Consider the following 21695-nt stretch of genomic DNA (forward strand, 5'->3'; position numbering starts at 1 on the left):
ATTAATTCACCATGAACAAAAACACTCCCGTAACACTTTTATCATCCCATGATGTTCTAAAGCACTTTCCACCCAATTAAGCACTTAAGTGTAGTCACTGTTGCAATGTGGAAAATGCAGTAGCTAATTTGTGCACCGAAGATCCCACAAGCAGGAGTATAAAAATGGCCAGATAAACCATTTATGGTAAAGCTGTTTGATGAATTGGAAAGTACACTCTTGCTCTTTTTTAAATTCATTCTTGGTGAGCACTTATTGCCCATCTCTAATTCCCTTGAGAAAATGGTAGTGAGCTGTCTTCTTGAACCGTTGCAGTCTGTGTCGTGTAGCTACATAGACCCACAGTGCTGTAACAGAAGTGATTCCAGCAATGTGAAGGAACAGTAATATAGTTCCAGGTCAGGGAGGTGAGTGGCTTGGAGGACAACTTGCAGGTGCTAATGCTCCCATGCATCTGCTGCCCTTGTCCTTCTAGGTGGCAGAGGTGAAGTGTTTGGAAGACGTTGCCTTGGGTGAGTTGCTGCAGTGCATCTTGCAAATGGTGGTGAGAGTGAATGTTTAAGATGGCGTAGAGGTGCCAGTCAAAAGGGATGCTTTGCCTTTGATTGCACTGAGCTTCCTGATTTGACATTGGACTCATCCAGTCTAGTGGAGATTATTCTATTACACTCTTGATTTTGTAGATAGTGGACAGGAAGTCAAAAGGTGAGTCACTCACTGCGGCATTCCTACCCTTGACCAGCTCTTATAGCCAAGTATTTTGTGGCTGGTCCAGTTAAATTTCCGGTCAATGGTAATCCCCAGGCTGTTGATGTTAGGGAATTTATGGATGGCAATACTACTAAATGTCAGGGGTGGATGGTCATTGTGTGGTTTGCCACTTCTCCGCCCAAGCCTGAATGATGTTCAGGTCTTGCTGCATATGGGCACAGACTGCTTCAGTATCTGGTGAGTTGCAAACTTGTGCAATCATCAGCTAACATCCTCATTTCTGACCTTATGTTGGTGGGAAGGTCATTAAAGCAGCTGCTGGAAGATGCTTGTGCCGAGGACACTACCCTGAGGAACTCCTGCAGAGATGTCCCGGAGCTGAGATGATTGACCTCCAACAACCACAATCACCTTCCTTCGTGTTGATGGAACTTAAACCAGTGGAGAGTTTTCCCTGATTCCCAACTGACTCCAGCTTTGCTTGGTTTTCTTGATGCCACACTTAGTCAAACGCTACCTTTCCCTTGATGTCAAGGGCAGTCACTCTTACCTCAGCTTGAGTTTAATTGTTTTGTTCATGTTTGGACTAAGGCTGAAATGAGAGTAGGAGATGAGTGGCCCCAGCAGATCTCAAACTGAGCATCAGTGAGCAGGTAAGTGCCACTTGATAGCAATGTTGATGACCCTTCTAACACTTTGCTGAAGATCAAAAGTATACCGATGAGGAGATAATTGCCGCGTTGCATTTGTCCTGCCTTTTTTTTGGGCAGGGTACACCGTGGCAGTTTTCACAGAATCCCTGCAGTGCAGAAGGACGACATTCAGCCCAGTGAGTCTATACTGATCCACCTTTTAAAAAGATCTTATCCAGGTCCTATCTCGGTAAATCTATCTCCGTAATTACCATGCTAATTTCCCTAACCAAAGTCCTGGGACATAAGAACATAAGAAATAGGAGCAGGAGTAGGCCATCCAGCCCTTCGAGCCTGCCCCGCCATTCAATAAGATCATGGCTGATCTGTCGCTGCTCAGTTCCACTTTCCCGCCCTCTCCCCATAACCCTTAATCCCCTCTCTTATCAAAAACCCATCAACCCGCGTCTTAAATATATTTAGTGAGGCAGCCTCCACCACTTCAACGGGCAGAGAATTCCAGAAATTCACCACCCTTTGAGTGAAGAAGTTCCTCCTCAACTCCGTTCTAAACCACCCCCCTTTTATCTTGAGGCTGTGCCCCCTAGTCCTACTGTCTTTTTTGAGCGGGAAGAGTCTTTCCACCTCTATCCTATCCATCCCATTCATCATCTTATACGTCTCAATGAGATCTCCCCTCATTCTTCTAAACTCTAACGAGTACAAGCCCAGTTTATTCAGCCTCTCCTCGTAGCTCAACCCCCTCAACTCCCATATCAGCCTAGTAAACCTCCTCTGCACTCCAAGGCCAAAATATCTTTGCGCAGGTGCAGCGCCCAAAAATGCACACAGTACTCCAGTTGCGGCCTCACCAATGCCCTATACAGCTGCAGCAAGACCTCCCTACTTTTATATTCAATCCCCCTCGCTATGAAGGCCAGCATCCCATTCGCCTTCCTGACCACCTGTTGCACCTGCAAGCTGGGTTTTTGCGACTCATGCACAAGGACCCCGAGGTCCCTCTGCACCGTCGCCTGCTGCAGTTTTTCGCCCCGTAAGTAATAGTCCTTCCTACCATTCTTCCTACCAAAGTGGACCACCTCACACTTGCCAACATTAAATTCCATTTGCCATTTCCTGGCCCATTCGCCCAGCCTACCTAGATCCTTCTGCAGACTCTCCACACCCTCCGCACAATTTGCCGTTCCCCCAATCTTGGTGTCATCAGCAAATTTCGACACTCTACACTCGGTTCCCTCCTCCAGATCATCTATATAAATGGTAAAAAGCTGAGGCCCCAGCACCGACCCCTGGGGCACTCCACTAGTCACCATCCGCCAATCCGAATAGCACCCGTTGACCCCCACTCTCTGCCTCCTATTTGACAACCAATCCTCTATCCACGCTAACACCCTACCCCCAACTCCATGTCCCTCGACCTTATGCAATAACCTCTTGTGAGGCACTTTGTCAAACGCCTTCTGAAAATCTAGAAAGACCACATCCACCGGCTCTCCTCTATCCACCGCCCTAGACACATCCTCGTAGAACTCCAGTAAATTTGTCAGACACGACTTTCCTTTAATGAAACCGTGCTGCGTCTGCTCTATCAAGCAATTCCCTTCAAGATGCCTCGCAATTTCCTCCTTAATGACAGATTCTAACATTTTACCTACCACAGACGTTAAACTAACCGGCCTATAATTCCCCGCCTTTTGCCTGGCACCCTTCTTAAACAACGGCGTAACATTAGCCGTTTTCCAATCATCCGGCACTTCCCCGGAATCCAGCGACGTTTGGAAAATAACTACCAAGGCATCCACTATCACCTCCGCCATTAAGGACACTAAGGGACATTGCTGGGTAGATGCCATTGGTGTAGCTGTAAAGCTAAGAGTTCTGGAGCTCAAGTTTTCAGTACTCCGTTGTTATAGGATCATTTAGCAAGATCTATTGCAAGGTGTTCCAGCTGTTTGGCACCCTAGTAGTCCTGTGTTACAGCTTCACCAGGTTGACATTTCATTTTTAGTTATGTCTGGTGCTGTGCCTGGCTTGGCCTCCTGCACGCTTCATTGAACCAGGATTGATCCCTGGCTTGGTAGGGTTGGGGTGCGCTGGGCAATGAGGTTACAGATTGTGATTGTACACAATTCTGCTGCTTCTGATGGCCCCCAGTGCCTCATGAATTCCCAGTTTTGAGTTGTTAGATCTTTTTGAAATCTATCCTATTAAGCACTGCAGTAGTGCCACACAACACGGTGGAGGACTGTGCAGTGGTCATTCCTGCCAATACTGTTATGGACAGATTCAAGAGTGAGAGCCAGGCTAGTGAAAACAAGGTCAAGTAGGCTTTTCCCTCTTCTCTCATTACCTGCTGCAGGCCCAGTGTAGCGGTTGTGTCCTAAAGGAGTTGGTCAGTAGTGGTGTTACTGAGGCACTCTTGGTGAAGAACATTGAAGTTCTCCACCCAGAGTACATTCTGTGCTCATGCCACCCTTTGTGCTTCCTTCAAGTGGTGCTCAACACGGAGGAGTACTCATTCATCAGCTGAGATGGGGCGGTCAGCGGTAATTAGCAGGAGGTTTCCTTGCCCAAGTTTGATCTGGTGCCATGAGACTTCATGGGATTCAGAGTTGATGTTGAGAATTCTAAGGACAACTAACTCCCTGCTGACTGTATACCACTGCGCTGCCATCTCTGCTGGGTCTGTCCTGTCAGTTGGGTTTAAAAACTTGATTTAACAAATACCAAATAATATTATATAAAAATGGAATTAGAGTAACAGATGACTGTAGCACAAACTCTACACTCAACTCACATCCCTTTTGTTTTGTTACAGATGATTTAGTTGGAATGGAAGCAACATGTCAGGACTTTGAGATTATTACGCCTCCCAAATTAGCATCTGCAAGAACTGTTGAGACAGTGGTATTATATGGATAAATTTCAGCCTGGAACTCCAACATATATTCCACCGGTAACCCTTTTGAGTTTAGTTGCAATAATTAGTCACGCTAACAAAAAACCTACCCTCCTCCTTTCTTTATTTTTCCATCTCTCTAAACTTAGACTTTTTTCTCTACTTCTCCGCCTCTCCGAGCTCCGGCTCCTCCTCCGCCTCTCCGAGCTCCGGCTCCTCCTCCGCCTCTCCGAGCTCCGGCTCCTCCTCCGCCTCTCCGAGCTCCGGCTCCTCCTCCGCCTCTCCGAGCTCCGGCTCCTCCTCCGCCTCTCCGAGCTCCGGCTCCTCCTCCGCCTCTCCGAGCTCCGGCTCCTCCTCCGCCTCTCCGAGCTCCGGCTCCTCCTCCGCCTCTCCGAGCTCCGGCTCCTCCTCCGCCTCTCCGAGCTCCGGCTCCTCCTCCGCCTCTCCGAGCTCCGGCTCCTCCTCCGCCTCTCCGAGCTCCGGCTCCTCCTCCGCCTCTCCGAGCTCCGGCTCCTCCTCCGCCTCTCCGAGCTCCGGCTCCTCCTCCGCCTCTCCGAGCTCCGGCTCCTCCTCCGCCTCTCCGAGCTCCGGCTCCTCCTCCGCCTCTCCGAGCTCCGGCTCCTCCTCCGCCTCTCCGAGCTCCGGCTCCTCCTCCGCCTCTCCGAGCTCCGGCTCCCCTTCCGCCTCTCCGAGCTCCGGCCCCCCTTCCGCCTCTCCGAGCTCCGGCCCCCCTTCCGCCTCTCTGAGCTACGGCTCCCCCTCCGCCTCTCTGAGCTAGGGCTCCTCCTCCGCCTCTCCGAGCTATGACTTCTTTCCCTCCCGTTCCTCTTCATCTCTGAACTTTGGGTTCCTAAAGAAAGAGACAAAACAGACCTATTGTGTGTTTTTGATACGTATACAATGTGCTAACACTTGTTCATTTTGCTTTAGCAAATGATAGACTACAAATCATGGCTACAGGCCAGATTTTGTTAGTAAATCTCTCCAGTCTTTGATTTTATTTGACTACAAAGTTGAATTCTCTGGTTAAATAAAATCAAAGACTGGAGAGGATTTATAGTGAACCTGTAAATTAGTGATACTTGAGGGACTTGCAGATGACCTTTGCAGGTGTTCACAACCAAAATGGCCACTGCATGTACAGCAAATCAGATGACCCAAAAATTGTGAATTTGGCTGCATCTCCGGCAGTGTTTGGTATTATCTGGAGTCATGCTCAGTTCTGGAGCTCTGCCTGTAGGGTGACATTTCAGTTTGTTTTATTTGTTGGCTTTCATAACTCATTGCCATCCTGGAATCCTCCAGGAGTAGGCTTACATTAACACTGCAATGAAGTTACTGTGAAAATCCCCTAGTAGACACACTCCGATGCCTGTTCGGGTACAATGAGGGAGAATTTAGCATGGCCAATGCACCTAACCAGCACATTTTTGGACTGTGGGAGGAACCGGAGCACCTGAAGGAAACTCATGCAGACACGGGGAGAACATGCCGACTTCGCACATACAGTGACCTAAGCTGGGAATTGAACCCAGGTCCCTGGCGCTGTGAGGCAGCAGTGCTAACCACTGTATTGCCCGTTATTATGGTCATTTTAAGGATAAATATTCCTCAAACATTTAGGACCCTTACAGCTAATAGGGAGGAGACTTATATTCCAACACTTGGTATGTGATTTCAACCAGGTCGCATAATTATGTACTAATCCAATGCTCTCAGGCATCACTTCCCAAATGCTTCTTAAAGCTTCCCTTACTTGAATGTGAAGATCCGTATTTGTGTTCCTCCTTTTCTCTGTGTCTGTCATTCCTGTCATCTTTCTCCTGCTTCCTGGAATCTCCTTGACTAACAGATGACCTGAAGTGGAATCAAAGTACATTGAGTCTCACACGCTGCTGGAATTTTACAAATGCAATAAAATAATTAATCTAGCTAGGGATAAAACTTGTATGGGAAACACTAAACTTCTTAAATAAGACACTATTTTGTTGAACCTCAAAGAACAATTAATTCAATGACATATTGTAACAAACATAAAATAGAATTTCTAGAAATGAACAAAAATGGTTCCTGCCTTTCCAGGAAAGTAGGAAAGTTGTTGGGTATATGTCGAAACAATGGGAGCCCTTTGGCCCATCAAGTCTACTCCACTGTTCAATTAGATCAAGGCTGATCATCTACCTCAATGCTACTTTCTGCATTATCTCCGTATTCTTTGATGTCAGGAATCTCTAGGTACCTACTGATTTCGATCTCGAACATGCTCAACGATTGAGCTCCCAAAGCCTCCAGGATAGAGAATTCCAAAGATTCACTACTCCAAATGAAGAAATTCCTTCCCACTGCAGTCTTTAATGGCCTGTCCCTTATTCTGAGTATGTCTCTTGATTTTAGACTCAGTTAATCTTGTGAACTTGTTTCATTCTCTCTATGGCAACTATATCCTTTCTTAGCTAAGGAGACCAAAATTGTGCAATACTCCAGGTGAAGTCTCTGCATAGCTGCAGTAAAACATCATTACTCCTGTTCTCAAATCCCCTCATAATAAAGGCCAACAAAGCACTTGCCTTCTTAGTTGCTACTGCACTTGCATGCTAGTTTTCAATGACTCATGAACAAGGACATCCTGGTCCATTTAGATGTCCACACTTCCCAACCTAAAAAGTATTCTGCTTTTCTGTTTTTTTACTAAAGTGAAGGAGTATTGATAGGCAAAGGGATCTGGGTGTACAGGTACACAGGTCACTGAAAGTGGCAATGCAAGTGGAAAAAGTAGTCAAGAAGGCATACAGCATGCTTGCCTTCATTGGCCGGGGTATTGAGTTTAAAAATTGGCAAGTCACGTTGACGCTTTATAGAACCTTAGTTAGGCCGCACTTGGAATATAGTGTTCAATTCTGGTCGCCACACTACCAGAAGGATGTGGAGCTTTGGAGAACGTACAGAAAAGATTTATCAGGATGTTGCCTGGTATGGAGGGCATTAGCTATGAGGAGGAGTTGGAGAAACTTGGTTTATTCTCACTGGAGCGACGGAGTTGAAGAGAGACCTGATAGAAATCTACAAGATTATGAGAGGCATGGACAGTGAGGATGTCAGAAGCTTTTTCCCAGGGTGGAAGAGTCAATTATGAGGGGGCATAGGTTTAAGGTGAAAGGGGCAAGTTTTAAAAGAGATGTACAAGGCAGACTCTTTACACAGAGAATGGTGGGTGCCTGGAACTCATTGCCGGGGGAGGTAGTGGAAGCAGATAGGGTAGTGACTTTTAAGAGGCGTCTTGACAATTATATGAATGAGATGGGAATAGAGGGATATGGTCCCCGGAAGCGTAGGGAATTTTAGTTAAGTCAGGCTGCATGGTCAGAACAGGTTTGGAGGGCCGAAGGGCCTGTTCCTGTGCTGCAATTTTCTTTGTTCTTTGAATAACTTCACAATTATTCACATCATATTCCGTCTGTCAAGTTCTAGCCCATTTACTTCACCTATCCAAGTGCTCTTGAAGCCTCTTTGAATCCTCCTCACAACTTCCAGTTTCGTGTCATCATCCACACCATTCAGCTTGGTGTGATCAGCAAATTTGGAAATATTATAATTGGTCCCCACATTCAAATCATTGATATAGATTGTGAAGAGCTGTAGCCCCAGCACTGATCCTTGTAGTACCATACTAGAAACAACTTGCTATTCTGAGAATGATCCATTTATTCCTATTCCTGCTTTCTGTGTGTTAATCAATTGCCAATCCATGCCATCATGTTTCCACTAATATCATGCACTTTAATTTTATTTACTGACCTCCCGTGTGGGACTTCATCTAAAGCCTTCTGAAAATCGAAACACAACACAATCACTAGTTCTTCTGTATCTGTGCTACAACTAATATTCTCAAGAAACTGCAACAAGATTGTCAAACATGATTTGCCTTTCATAAACATACATTGACTCTGCCCAATTTCACAATTATTTTCCAAGTGTCCAGTTATCATGTCCTTTACAATAGATTCTAACATTTTCCCTACTACTGACATCAAACTAAAGGTCTGTTAGTTCTCTACTCACTCTCCCCCTCCCTTTTTAAGTAGTGGGGATACATTTGTTACTTTCCAATTTACAGCTTTCAGAATCTATAGAATGTTGAAAGATAACAATCAATGCATCCACTATCTCTCTCCAGCCACCTCCTTCAACATTCATCTGGTCTGGAATATTCATCAACCTCAATCCAGTGAACCTTTCAAACACTACTGCTTTATTAATTTATTTTAGTTCCACAGTCTCACGGACAAATCTTTTCATGTGTTTTCCCAATCTACCATAGCTAACTTACTCCTTTTACCATCATAATTTCCTTTTTCAGATTTAAGACCCTGGTTTCAGATTTTATGTGAAATTCTACCACATTATGATCACTATTTCTCAAAGACTCCTTTACAACAAGGTTATTTATTAGTCCTTTCTCATTATACAACAATAAATCCAGAATAGCTTGATGTCATTAAGGAGGAAACTGCGAGGCATCTTGAAGGGAATTGCTTGATAGAGCAGACGCAGCACGGTTTCATTAAAGGGAAGTCGTGTCTGACAAATTTACTGGAGTTCTATGAGGATGTGTCTAGGGCGGTGGATAGAGGAGAGCCGGTGGATGTGGTCTTTCTAGATTTTCAGAAGGCGTTTGACAAAGTACCTCACAAGAGGTTATTGCAGAAGGTCGAGGGACATGGAGTTGGGGGTAGGGTGTTAGCGTGGATAGAGGGTTGGTTGTCAAATAGGAGGCAGAGAGTGGGGGTCAACGGGTGCTATTCGAATTGGCGGATGGTGACTAGTGGAGTGCCCCAGGGGTCGGTGCTGGGGCCTCAGCTTTTTACCATTTATATAGATGATCTGGAGGAGGGAACCGAGTGTAGAGTGTCGAAATTTGCTGATGACACCAAGATTGGGGGAACAGCAAATTGTGCGGAGGGTGTGGAGAGTCTGCAGAAGGATCTAGGTAGGCTGGGCGAATGGGCCAGGAAATGGCAAATGGAATTTAATGTTGGCAAGTGTGAGGTGGTCCACTTTGGTAGGAAGAATGGTAGGAAGGACTATTACTTACGGGGCGAAAAACTGCAGCAGGCGACGGTGCAGAGGGACCTCGGGGTCCTTGTGCATGAGTCGCAAAAACCCAGCTTGCAGGTGCAGCAGGTGGTCAGGAAGGCGAATGGGATGCTGGCCTTCATAGCGAGGGGGATTGAATATAAAAGTAGGGAGGTCTTGCTGCAGCTGTATAGGGGCATTGGTGAGGCCGCAGCTGGAGTACTGTGTGCAGTTTTGGGCGCCGCACCTGCGCAAAGATATTTTGGCCTTGGAGGGAGTGCAGAGGAGGTTTACTAGGCTGATACCGGAGTTGAGGGGGTTGAGCTATGAGGAGAGGCTGAATAAACTGGGCTTGTACTCGTTAGAGTTTAGAAGAATGAGGGGAGACCTCATTGAGACGTATAAGATGATGAATGGGATGGATAGGATAGAGGTGGAGAGACTCTTCCCGCTCAAAAAAGACAATAGGACTAGGGGGCACAGCCTCAAGATAAAAGGGGGGGCGGTTTAGAACGGAGTTGAGGAGGAACTTCTTCACTCAAAGGGTGGTGAATCTCTGGAATTCTCTGCCCGTTGAAGTGGTGGAGGCTGCCTCGCTAAATATTTTTAAGATGCGGGTTGATGGGTTTTTGATAAGAGAGGGGATTAAGGGTTATGGGAAGAGGGCGGGAAAGTGGAACTGAGCAGCGACAGATCAGCCATGATCTTATTGAATGGCGGGGCAGGCTCGAAGGGCTAGATGGCTTACTCCTGCTCCTATTTCTTATGTTCTTATGTTATGTTCCAAGTTGGTTCCTCAATGTACTTCTCCAGAAACCCTTCTTGTACACACTCCAAGGATTCCTGCTCCACAGCATTAATGACTTGATTAACCCAGTCTGTGTAAACTGAAATCCTTCCTTAATAAATGCCCTTGGATATTCAGTTATCAATCTTAGTTACCCTATAACTATGTCTCCATAATTCAAATAACTAATACCCATATTACCTCAATTTGTGCATTCAAATCATCAACCTTTTTGCAAATGCTATGTGCATTCAGATAGAGTCCCTTTAATTCTGCTTTGTTGACTTTATTCTCTATCCTGATTCTATTTGATTGCCTATGCTTTGTATGTTTTCTGTTTTTGCTTTCGACTTTTCACCAGTTTTACTTCTTTCAAACCTGAGATCCCTCTCAGGTTTCCGCCGCCCCCCCCCCCCCCCCCCCCCCAATCTAGTTTAAACTCTCCCGAAAAGCACTAGCGAATTTTCCTGCATGGATGGTAGTCACGCGTCCATCTTGTACAAGTCCCATCTGTGCCAGAGCTGGTTCCAATACCTCAGAAATCCAATGCCCTTGCTCCCACACTGGTTTTCCAGCCACAAGTTCAGTTACTCAATTCTCAGATTTGTGCTCACTAACACATGGAGTTAGAAGTAATCCTGAGATTACTGCATTAGAGGTCCTGCTTTCCAATTTTCTTTTTAGCTCCCTGAAACCTGCTTTCAGGACTTCATTCCCCTCCCAACTCAAGTCATTGGTACCAATGTGGACCGCGACTTCTGGCTGTTCACTCTCCCTTGCAGATTGTCCTTCATTCATTCCATAACATCCTTGACCCTGGCATCAAGGAGGCAACAAATCACCCTGAATTCATGCTTATTGTCACAGAAATGCTTGTCTGTTCCCCTGACTAATGAATCCCTATCACTACTGCTCTCCTCCTCTTCTTCCCTTTCTATATAACTCAGGCATCCGAAGTTACACAAATTTCACTTTGAGTGCACTCCCCTGAGGAACCATCACATCATCAGCATCCAAAACAGAAAACCAATTAGCAAGCGAGACCTCAAGGGACTCCTACACTAGCTGCCTGGCTCTCTTGGACTACCTAGTAGTCACTTTCAGCTTCCATGCTGCTAACCTGTGGCATGACCACCTCTCTCAATGTGCCATCAATGTACCTCTCAGCCTCGCAGATGCACGACAGTGACTCCAATTGCTGCTCGAGCTCCAAAAAACCACCTGGGGACACTTCCTGCACATGGTCATTTAGATTACTGATTACATAAATGTCCTATAGTATGTGGGATGCAATGTGACCAAGCTGGCTTGCTATGCCTTAATGTTACTTCACTTCTCTTAACTTAATTTCACTTTGGCTTACGTACATGAACTTCACTTTAACTTGGCCTTAAATTAATAAATATTACAACTATGATGAACCTTACTTAACACTGATAAATTCAACTAATATTTAACACGCTTTAGCTATTTAACAATTAATTTAAACTTTACATTTTTCTAATTTCCAGCTATTTCCACAACCTCCTTAAAAACAGTTACTCACTAGCCAAGCAACTGACAAAGATGTGCAGGTTAGATGGATTGGCCATGCCAAATTGCCTCTTAGTGTCCTGAGACTTGAAGTTTAGGGGGATTAATGGGTAAAAGCGTGGGGCAAAGGAGTGAGGAGGGGGTGGGTCTGGGCAAAGTGCTCTGTCGGAAAGCCGGTGTAGACTAATTGGGCTGAATGGCCTCCTTCTGCCCTACAGGGATTCTATAAACTGTTGCCGAAGATCCAGAAGGGGCAAAGCTGGATAGGCTGTTTTATGATAAGATCGTAGAATTCATACAGTGCCGAAGGCGGCCATTTGGTCCATCAAGCCAGCACCAACAACAATCCCACCCAGACCCTATCCCTGAAACCCGACATATTTACCCTGCTAATCCCCCTGGCACTAAGGGGCAGTTTAGCATGGCCAATCAACTTAACTCCCATATCTCTGGACTGTGGGAGGAAACCAGAGCACCCGAAGGAAACCCACACAGACAAGGGAACATGCAACCTCCGCACAGACAGATACCGGAGGTCGGAATTGAACCCAGGTTTCTGGCGCTGTGAGGCAGCAGTGCTAAACACTGTGCTACCCACACTGTTTAAGGGGAATGTTTTAAAATTCAGTTTTTTAGCTAATTCAGTTCAGATTGGTTATGTTGTGTTTATTTAGGACAGAACTATTGGATTTTTGATTAAGTTGATTGACAGGGTCATGTGATATATGGTTAATGAGAGGAGCTAGATATGTAGCAGAGTAAAACAGCTTTCAGTTCTGTCTGGGCTTAGTTTAAAGACAGAGGCCTGCAAGCTGCTCTAATAATCAAAACCTCTCTGAAAGCTTTGAAATTGTCTATAATCCTTGTCACAAGTATATTTGTGGCTGCTAACTGTATTTAAAGTGCAATGTTAAGTCTGTAAGAGAATGTTACTTATTTGGAACAGAAAGAGTGATAAGTTAGAAATTGGTATTGTTTCCTTTCATTTTTTAAATACTGTTCAACTGTTAACGATTAAGCCATTTCTTTTGTTAGAGTTATATTTAATCTGAGTGATGATTCAAGCTGGTTTTGATAAAAATCTCCAGTTCTTCAGTGGAGTGTTTTCTAGAGCAAAGCACTCTATTTGCACATTTATGACAAAGCAGAAAAATTGTTGGGATCTAATCTGGCATCTGAATACAACTTGGGGTTCTGGTCCAAGCTCTTCTTGGAATTGCTCCCAGGATTACGAAGATCATAAACTCAGCATGTACTCCAATACCATGTGCTGGACCAATCAGGAAGACTGATTAACTAATGTGACAAGTTCTGAGTTAAGACAAATTATTCATGCTTATTCGCTTCACCCAAACCAATGAGAACATACGGGCCATGGATTTAAGCTGGCATGATACAGATAGGGATCAACAAAAAAATAAGAAAATAGAAAGATAAAAGAAAAGGAATGCTGTAAAATTAGCTTATACCTAAAAAGAAACATTCATATGAGCTTTAGAAGCAAGATGAATAACGGTTGTTTCAGCAATTAGGAATTACAATGTAATAAAGATCTCAGAAACAACCGAGGGCAGATTAGACAGAAAAGAGCTGATTAGCGCTACGTCAGGGAAAACCGGGCTATAAACCCCTGAAACAGGAAAATGCTTTCAACATTTAAGAAAAAGACAGTTTTGTATTTATATAGCATTCTTCATGACCACCCAATGTCTCAAAGGCTATGAAGTACTTTATGAAGTACAGTCACTGTCATAGGAAATGTGGCAGCTAACTTGCACTCAGTAAACCCCAAAATAAGCAATGCAATGATGATCAGATAATTGCTTTTCATGATGCACACTAAGGACCTTGGCAATATGGGCTAAGACATTAGGGGGAACTCCCTAGCCCTTCTTCAAAATAGTGCCCTGGAATCTATTACACCCACCCAAGCAGGCAGATAGGACTGTGAGTTAACCTCTCATCCAAAAGCCTGCACCTCTGATACTGCAGTAATGTCAGCTTGATTGTTGTGCTCAAGCTGACATTAGTCACCAGTGGAGTGCCCCAGGGATCTATTCTGGGACCCTTGCTCTTTGTGATTTTTATAAATGACCTGGATGAGGAAGTGGAGGGATGGATTGGTAAATTTGCCGATGACACAAAGGTTGGAGGTGTTGTGGATAGTTTGGAACGAGACATAGATAGGACGCAAGATTGGGTGGAGAAGTGGCAGATGGACTTCAATCCAGATAAGTGTGTGGTGATTCATTTTGGCAGGTCAAACAGGATGACAGAATATAATATTAAGGGTAAGATTCTTCGCAGTGTGGAAGATCATAAGGATCTTGGGGCCCGGGTTCACAGGACACTCAAATCAGCTTTGCAGGTAGAGAATGAGGTTAAGAAGGTGTATAGTGTACTGGCCTTCATCAATCGAGGAATTGAGTTTAGGAGTTGGGAGATAATGCTGCAGCTGTATAAGACACACAGAGCTTTACATTTTTGGCTAATGTGTCGGTGTACACTCAACTTTGACATTACAGTTGGAGCCTTGGCAATCCTGATTTTTGGCAACAATAACAAGTTGCTGAATATTGATCCAAGATATGTGAGGCTGTTAATGACCTCCAGAGTGATGTTGTCAATATGATGGGAGGTGGACTCTCTACATCCTGGCCCATAAGTTTCGTCTTCCTGATGCTGATTGTCAGTTATATATCAAGAAATTAGTAAAGAAATATAATCCTAAAAAGATCAAGATAACATAATAAAAAAAACTGCACAAAGTCTGTAAGGAGAAGAATGAGAGAAACTGCTTTGAACACAAAACGTTAAAAAGAAAACTGGAATGAATATAATCAGAGTTAAGTGTAACAATAAAAAAAATCCTGTATTAGAACAAAAAAAAGAGGAAAAAAACCAAGACTGTTTTAGGATGAAACTGAAGTCAAACAAAAAATAATTCAAACAAAAAATAAACAAAAAATAAAAAAAATCAGTTGATCACTTCACACAAACACTCACTTTAGAAAGCACAATATCATGTCTACAACTACACTAATTTATGTCATGTTATGTCATGATGGCAACTATCCAAAACCGGTGTTAAAAAAGGTTCAAAACTAATAAATTCCAAGGATGATCCTATATACCAAAGCTTATTATGCAGTGACAACATCCTACTTGATGAAATCGTTGCTTATTGTCAGTTTCTGGAAAATAGTGATGGAATGTATAGATCTTGGTTCCCAGTGTGAATAAGGACAGTAGGATTGTTTTGTGGACAACAGGATTGTTTTGTGGTTGAATAGAACTGCAGTGTGTTGAGGCTCTATGACCAAATTAAGGCAAACACAATGGTAACTCCGGAATCAGTCATGATGCAGAGATGTCCTATTTGCACAAAGGAGGATTTGTATTCATATAGTGTCCTTTACAATCATCAGATGTCCCAAAACACATTATAACCACTGGAGCACTTTTGAAGTGCAGTCATTGTTTTAGCAGAATAACACTGTTGAAAATAGAAACTGGTTGATCATGTGGTGCTCTTGTGCAGAAGACTGAAAAAACACAAAGTAAACTAACAAAGCTAAATCGCAAAATACCTACAGATACAGATGAATAATATTCAGATATTAATGTACAAGGAGAATAAGAGAATAATTAGAGTTTTAGAAAATCTTCTGCAACATTTCATGCTGTTTGAGCAAAAACAATGAAGTCGTGTAAGATGTAGCATCATTACTTACTTGTCTCCAGATTGCCCTCGGTCATTCTCAGCTTTGGGACTGCAACTTGATTTGGAACCTGTCACATTTTTACCCTCCTCCTCTGTAGATCTTTTGTGGTCAGGTTCACTTTTAGCCTGAAGATACAAACACAAATTTTAGTTGATTATAGAATCCCTGCAATACAAATGAAGGCCATTCAACCCATCAAGCCTGTATTGATGACAATCCCACCCAGACCCTATCCCTGTAATCCCACATGTTTGCCCTGCTAACTCCGACACTAAGGGGCAATTTAGCAAGGCCAATCCACCCAACCCAAACATCTTTGGACTGTGGGATGAAACCGGAGCATCCGGAGGAAACCCATGCAGACATGGGGAGAATGTGCAAAATCCACAGTCACCCAAGGTCAGGTGCTGAGTGTTAATCACTGTGTCACACACGGGAATGATCACTGGATCGCAAATGCATGCACCATTTTCCACATCATCAAGGACCAATAACAAACGATAAAACCACAAATGCAACAAGTCTATTCTTCACGGTGTGGACAGGATATGGTCATCTGAGATAACCTACCTACACATGGCCTCTGTCAACATTATTCAGCATCTGATTAATCTGCTTTCTTAATTGTACTAAACAGCTGACTTCTTTGCATTTTGAATGAATGAAGCCCTGTAACTCACCACGTTGTGTGGAAATTATAGATACAAAATCCAAATGGCAAGGGTGGAGATAAGATGTGTGAATGTTAACCAGTTCAGATCAATTCTCTGTCCCTCAAATCAAAAATCTCAATTCTGACCCATTGGACGAAAACTTACCACCTCACCTGCCCTGGAATTGGGATGGGAAATGTACCCATAACAGAAATCTCCGTTGGCCTCGGGATTTGATGATCTTGCCCGAGTGAGGCCGTAAAATCCTACCCACTGAGTTTATAAATGTATGTAGAAACCATTAGTGTGAAATCAGACAAAATTCTTGTACAGAAAATACTGGGAGTGATAATCAGAGCTATTTTGAATGTAGTAGCTAATTTTGTGTGGTGATACTCACATCAGAAAATGGGGTGGGATTTTCCTCCCCCTCCATGGTGTGTTTCATGATGCCAGCAGCGGGATCTTATGGTGCCGCTGTTGTCAATTGGGTTTCCTGTTGAATACAGCCCTCGCTGCTGGGAAACCCATAATGGGGGTGTACTGTTGGTGGGATCATAAGATCCCAGAAATGGAAATGGCAGCAAGATTTTGGTGATGGACTTTTTCTGTAATGTCCCTATTCCTGAGTTCTTTATTTTCTTTATTCAACTCTTCTCCCACTCCCTTCCATTAACCCTTGGCCCCCTAAGTCTGGATGTTGTAACCCAACATCCAATCAAGAGAGCTTGGCAGGTGTGAACATGGCTCCTCACACTGGATGAACTCTGCAGTGCTCCCTACAATGGGAACCTATCTCGTGATAGTCACGAGGGTGCTTCTCCACTATCTGTATGAACTGCATGCGACACACCAGATGTCCATGCTTCAGGAGTTCCCAATGGGGACCCTGTCACAGCCACCCGTATGCTCTCTATGTCTTTCATGGCGATGATGTGGCAATGGTTGGCAAGGCTTACAGCATCTAGGCTCATGGTGATTGTACGCCAAATTCGCTACTGTTATTGAAATCCAGTCAAATTCATGCTAATAAGCTTTCCGGCCAAAAGCGGTTCTGGCCATTAAAAAGGGGCCAGGAAGATAGCTATTTTCCCAGCTCACCATGCTGATTGCCAGGTACGGTGAGTTGGTAAGATCGCACCCATAAACAATTAGCTAGGGAAAATAATGGCCTATTTTTAAGGATTAAAAACAAATCTTTATACAGAGGAAGGAGACATTGCGGATGTATTAAGAAAGCACTTTATATTTGTCTTCACAAAAGCAGCTGTGGAGGTTACACTAAAACTGGGGAGGGAAGTTATGGGTACCATTGTAATAGATGGTACATAATAGATTAGAACTTTTGAAAGATGGCAAGTCACCTGATGGAATGCACCCTGCGCAACAGTAAAAATGCCAGAGGTAACAGTCACAATCATTCAATCCTTATTGGATACAGTAGTTTTGCCAGACGATGAGAGGGTGCTAATGTAATACCACTATTCAGGAAAGGGATAAACCAGGAAACTTGACAGCCTAACATCAGTGGTGGAGTTATTGGAAACGGTTATCGGGTTCAAAATAAACTTTTATTTGAAAGGCTAGGTTAATCAAGGAGAGAAATAGAATCTGACCAACTTAATTGAATTCTTTGATGAGCTACAGCAAAGTCTGATTAATGTGGTGCAATAGATGTTGTAGAATATGGAGATATTTGACAAATAACAGGCTTATTAATGGAAGCCCTGGTAATAAATGATAGTGCGGATACAAACTTGGCTCAGTAACAAAGCAATGGGATGCATGTTTTTCAGACAGGGTGGTGGCTTGCAGCAATGTTCTCCATTGGTCAGTTTTATTTTTGCTGCTGTTTTACAATTTTTGTGATTATTCCAGAGTCAGGTGCAGGGAGCAGCATTACAAAATACACAGGTATCAAACTTGGCAAGGGTAGATCACGATAGGGGTAGTTATACGCTTCAGGACAACAGGCAGGTTAATGAAATGGGTCGATAGAGTTCAATACAGAGAAGTGCAAAGTGATGCACTTTGAAGGGCTACATAAGGAAAGACATATTATAAAGGGCATGATTTTGAAAAGTTTAGATAAACAGAGAGTCCTTGCTGTTTACATACACAAATCTTTAAAGGTGTCAGTGTAAACTGATAACAGGGCAGAAAAAGAATGGGCTTCCATTGTTTATGAACAGGAACAGAACATAAATGCTGGATAGCATACTTTATGTCAACTTTAGAAATCACTGGTTAGGCCTTAGGTGAAACACTGGACAATTTTGAGTACCAAATTCAGGAAAGATGCAAAGGCCTTACAGACAGAAACAGAAGAGTTTTATCATGATGTTACCAGGGATGAGAGACATCAGAGAGGTTGATAATGTCACAACGTAGGAAGGACTCATAATCATCGCTCCTGTCCTGCCAAAAGGCAAATTATGTGGGGATACATGCAAATTATAAATACACTCAGCATTGAAAAGTGAAACATTGACATTAATAGGCTTATTATCCCAATATCCTATACGCTCCAGTGCTCCCATTTGTGTATATTCTGTTAAACATTCAGGATCTGCCAATCCCACACATATTTAGGAGTCGCAGCGTCATGTTGCAACTGTACAAAACTCTGGTGCGGCCGCACTTGCAGTATTGTGTGCAGTTCTGGTCCCCACATTATAGGAAGGATGTGGAGGCTTTGGAGAGGGTGCAGAGGAGGTTTACCAGGATGTTGCCTGGTATGGAGGGGAGGTCCTATGAGGAGAGACTGAGGGATTTGGGGTTGTTTTCGTTAGAAAGAAGGCGGCTAAGAGGGAATCTTATTGAAACATATAAGTTGATTAGAGGTTTAGATAGGGTGGACAGTGATAGCCTTTTTCCTCGGATGGAGAAAGCTAGCACGAGGGGGCATGGCTTTAAATTAAGGGGTGGTAGTTGTAGGACGGATGTCAGGGGTAGGTTCTTTACCCAGAGGGTGGTGAGGGATTGGAATGCCCTGCCTGCTGCAGTTGTAAATGCGCCTAGTTTGGGGGCGTTTAAGAGATCCGTGGATAGGTTTATGGATGGAAAAGGATTGGTTTAGGTTAGAGGGTCATTGTTTTTTAACTGGTCGGCGCAACATCGTGGGCCGAAGGGCCTGTTCTGCGCTGTAATGTTCTATGTTCTATAACAGTAGCAAGCTAGAGGTGCAGAATCTCTCTCAAAAATTCAGCATCCTAGCTAGTACTCCTTCCACAATCAACACCATCAGAAAAAGAGATTTAAACTATTGAAGTATGAAATATAAAAATATTATGACTAAGTGCTTCAGTTAACAGAAAATCTCCAATTGCTACCTGCACAAGCATAGCACTGCACAAAGCATTCTATTAAAAAGAACTGCTATGCATGTTTAAGCTGCTTACAGATTCAGGCATCTTGCAAATGATCTCTGTGAGCTGTACAGTGTGGTTGGTTAATAAGCAGCACACTGGGTCTAAACATATGTTCATCCAATATGCACATTTGTACCTTTCCCTGCAGTAATAAGGAAGGTACTGATTTTCCTGCTCAAATTATTGTGGATTAACTAATCCCACTTCAGGGACAGGGACATGGGTTTGACTACTACAAACCTGTTAAGTTCCTAAATAACAAATTCTATGTTCCACCTACCACTACCACCCCATACAGCCTTCATGGAAATGTAAGTTTCTATTAAGGCCTTGCACAAATTGGTCCACTTAAGTCACGCACTTAAATTAATCATCTGTATGCTACAAAAACATTAGAGTGTATGTTGCCTGTCACCCTTTGCATTCCAACTCTGGCTTATGATACAAAAATGACAACACGATAAAGTTTGTAACTTAATTTGTAACAGAAAAAAAAGTACATTTTTGAACTGAGAAGTGCTGAATCATTCTTAAAAATCACATTAAAGCAACTTGTTTGGATAAATGTTATTGCGAACAACAATGAAAAGTCACCAAAATATGACTATATGTAGACCCAGCATGAATAACCTGAGCATTGGTATTAACTACATTACAATATATAAAGGAACACTGCCTTATACTGCATACTTAATTTCCTCCTGCTTCACTACATGAAGTAATACAGCACAATAATATCCTCTTCTTGCAGGCCACTGCCTTGTGCTGGAGAGCAATACAGCAATGTACATTATTGTAGATACTGTTGGGGGTGATGGGGGCAAACCTAGGGAAAGAATTTTAATGAAATCAACCAGCTTGTAGCACGGAGGATACTTCGTAGAGTGAGCTTTGCTGTGGCTGTTTCAATATGTTATAGCATTAATTTCCTTCTCTGGAGAAGAACACTCTGGTTTGTTGAATTTCAAAACCAGTAACAGATCAATTAGTGCAGTGCATGTCAGCACTCCCGATTTGGTTGGTTGCGAAAGGAAGTTCAGACAACACTTTCAACCATAAATCCTAAAGGGATCCTGCTATGGATCAGAATGGCTTTGTTGCAGATCTGAAGAATCAATGCAGGAAATCTGCCTCCTAATCCTTGGATGCATCTTGAGAAGTCACACTGTAGGTTGTGAGTAGAACTACTGTTCTCCGCAGATTGGAAGAGGTCAACCTTACAAATCAAACAGATGTGACTGGAAACTGCTGGTTGTCACATGGTGTGGTGTAAATCACAGGCAAGCAGGAGCAAGTGTTGGAGACAATGACAGGAGTGGAGAATCCCCAGAGGTTACAAGTCTCTGCTCAGCTGAATACAGATGCTGAGCTTTGGGCGTCATCTACCAGGAGGACTATCCTGGAACAGCAACGAGAATTGTGAGGACATTTCTAGAAAAACTGCATTCCTTTGGAGAAGTCCGTTCCTAGCAGGAGTTCCATGATGTCTCAGACATTTGTGTTGATGTCCATAATGAAAAGAGTGGCCAGCTGCAAGAACAGTCAGGTGCAGTAGGTAACCTGCATTCACCAGTGATCTGTCACTTTAAAAAGAATTGAGAAAAGCTTCACCTTGACCATCAGCAAAGTGCAGCTGAGTCAGAAGAGGGAAGAGCTGAAAAAGACACAAGGAAATAGAGTCTTTGCCTAAGGTATTCCCACTCTTCATCCATCACAATATGCCCCTAGTTCCCCAAGCCCACACCAATAAGAGTGTCACATGCTGCTTCCTGACAGAATCTATCCCACACAGTTGTAAATAGGCAGTCTGTGACTGGCCCTCAGAATCCACAAGACATTGCCCCAACAAGCCTGTCTTTAGTTCTACTAAAGCCACAGAGGTAACATTACATAGAAATAAATGGAAGTAGAAAAGGAAGACTTAATAATTTGTATATAGGATATTTGGATACTTATAACATGGTCACTATGTGAATGCATTTGAAAATGTTAAAGAATCAAATAAATCTCAGTTGTCCAGCCATCTCTACTGATGCCTCGAAACCTCAAAATTAGCCTCAAGGAGCATGGTATTACAAGATTAGAAGATGAGAAAAGAGTGCAAATGAGACAGAGTGATTACTAATTGTGGAAATGGTCTGTACTGGGGAGAGAAGGGTAATAAGTTCAGTATTGGTGTGCAGTAGGGTTCATACTCAGTATTTCTGAATCATGCCTGTATGAGTTTGTCATGAGCTTCTCTGGCAGGAAGGCAGGCACCTGCAACCACCCTGGACACATCAGTGCCTGC

The 21695-nt window shown here is 43.5% G+C and overlaps 1 protein-coding gene across 1 annotated transcript in view; it reads right to left on the reverse strand.

Moving 5' to 3' along the window:
* Positions 1 to 21695, reverse strand: part of LOC145358688 (uncharacterized) — an 87443-nt gene that overhangs the window by 36666 nt on the left and 29082 nt on the right. The window contains exons 8-10 of the mRNA XM_080212911.1: positions 15391 to 15506; positions 6020 to 6120; positions 4374 to 5113 (exon numbers count right to left, since the gene is read on the reverse strand). Of these exons, the coding sequence (XP_080069037.1) occupies positions 4374 to 5113; positions 6020 to 6120; positions 15391 to 15506 (957 nt within the window). The remainder of the gene's footprint in view (positions 1 to 4373; positions 5114 to 6019; positions 6121 to 15390; positions 15507 to 21695) is intronic.

The sequence above is a fragment of the Carcharhinus amblyrhynchos genome, chromosome 26 (genome assembly GCF_965287045.1).
Source record: "Carcharhinus amblyrhynchos chromosome 26, sCarAmb.v2.hapA, whole genome shotgun sequence".
Taxonomy (NCBI): Eukaryota; Metazoa; Chordata; class Chondrichthyes; order Carcharhiniformes; family Carcharhinidae; genus Carcharhinus; species Carcharhinus amblyrhynchos.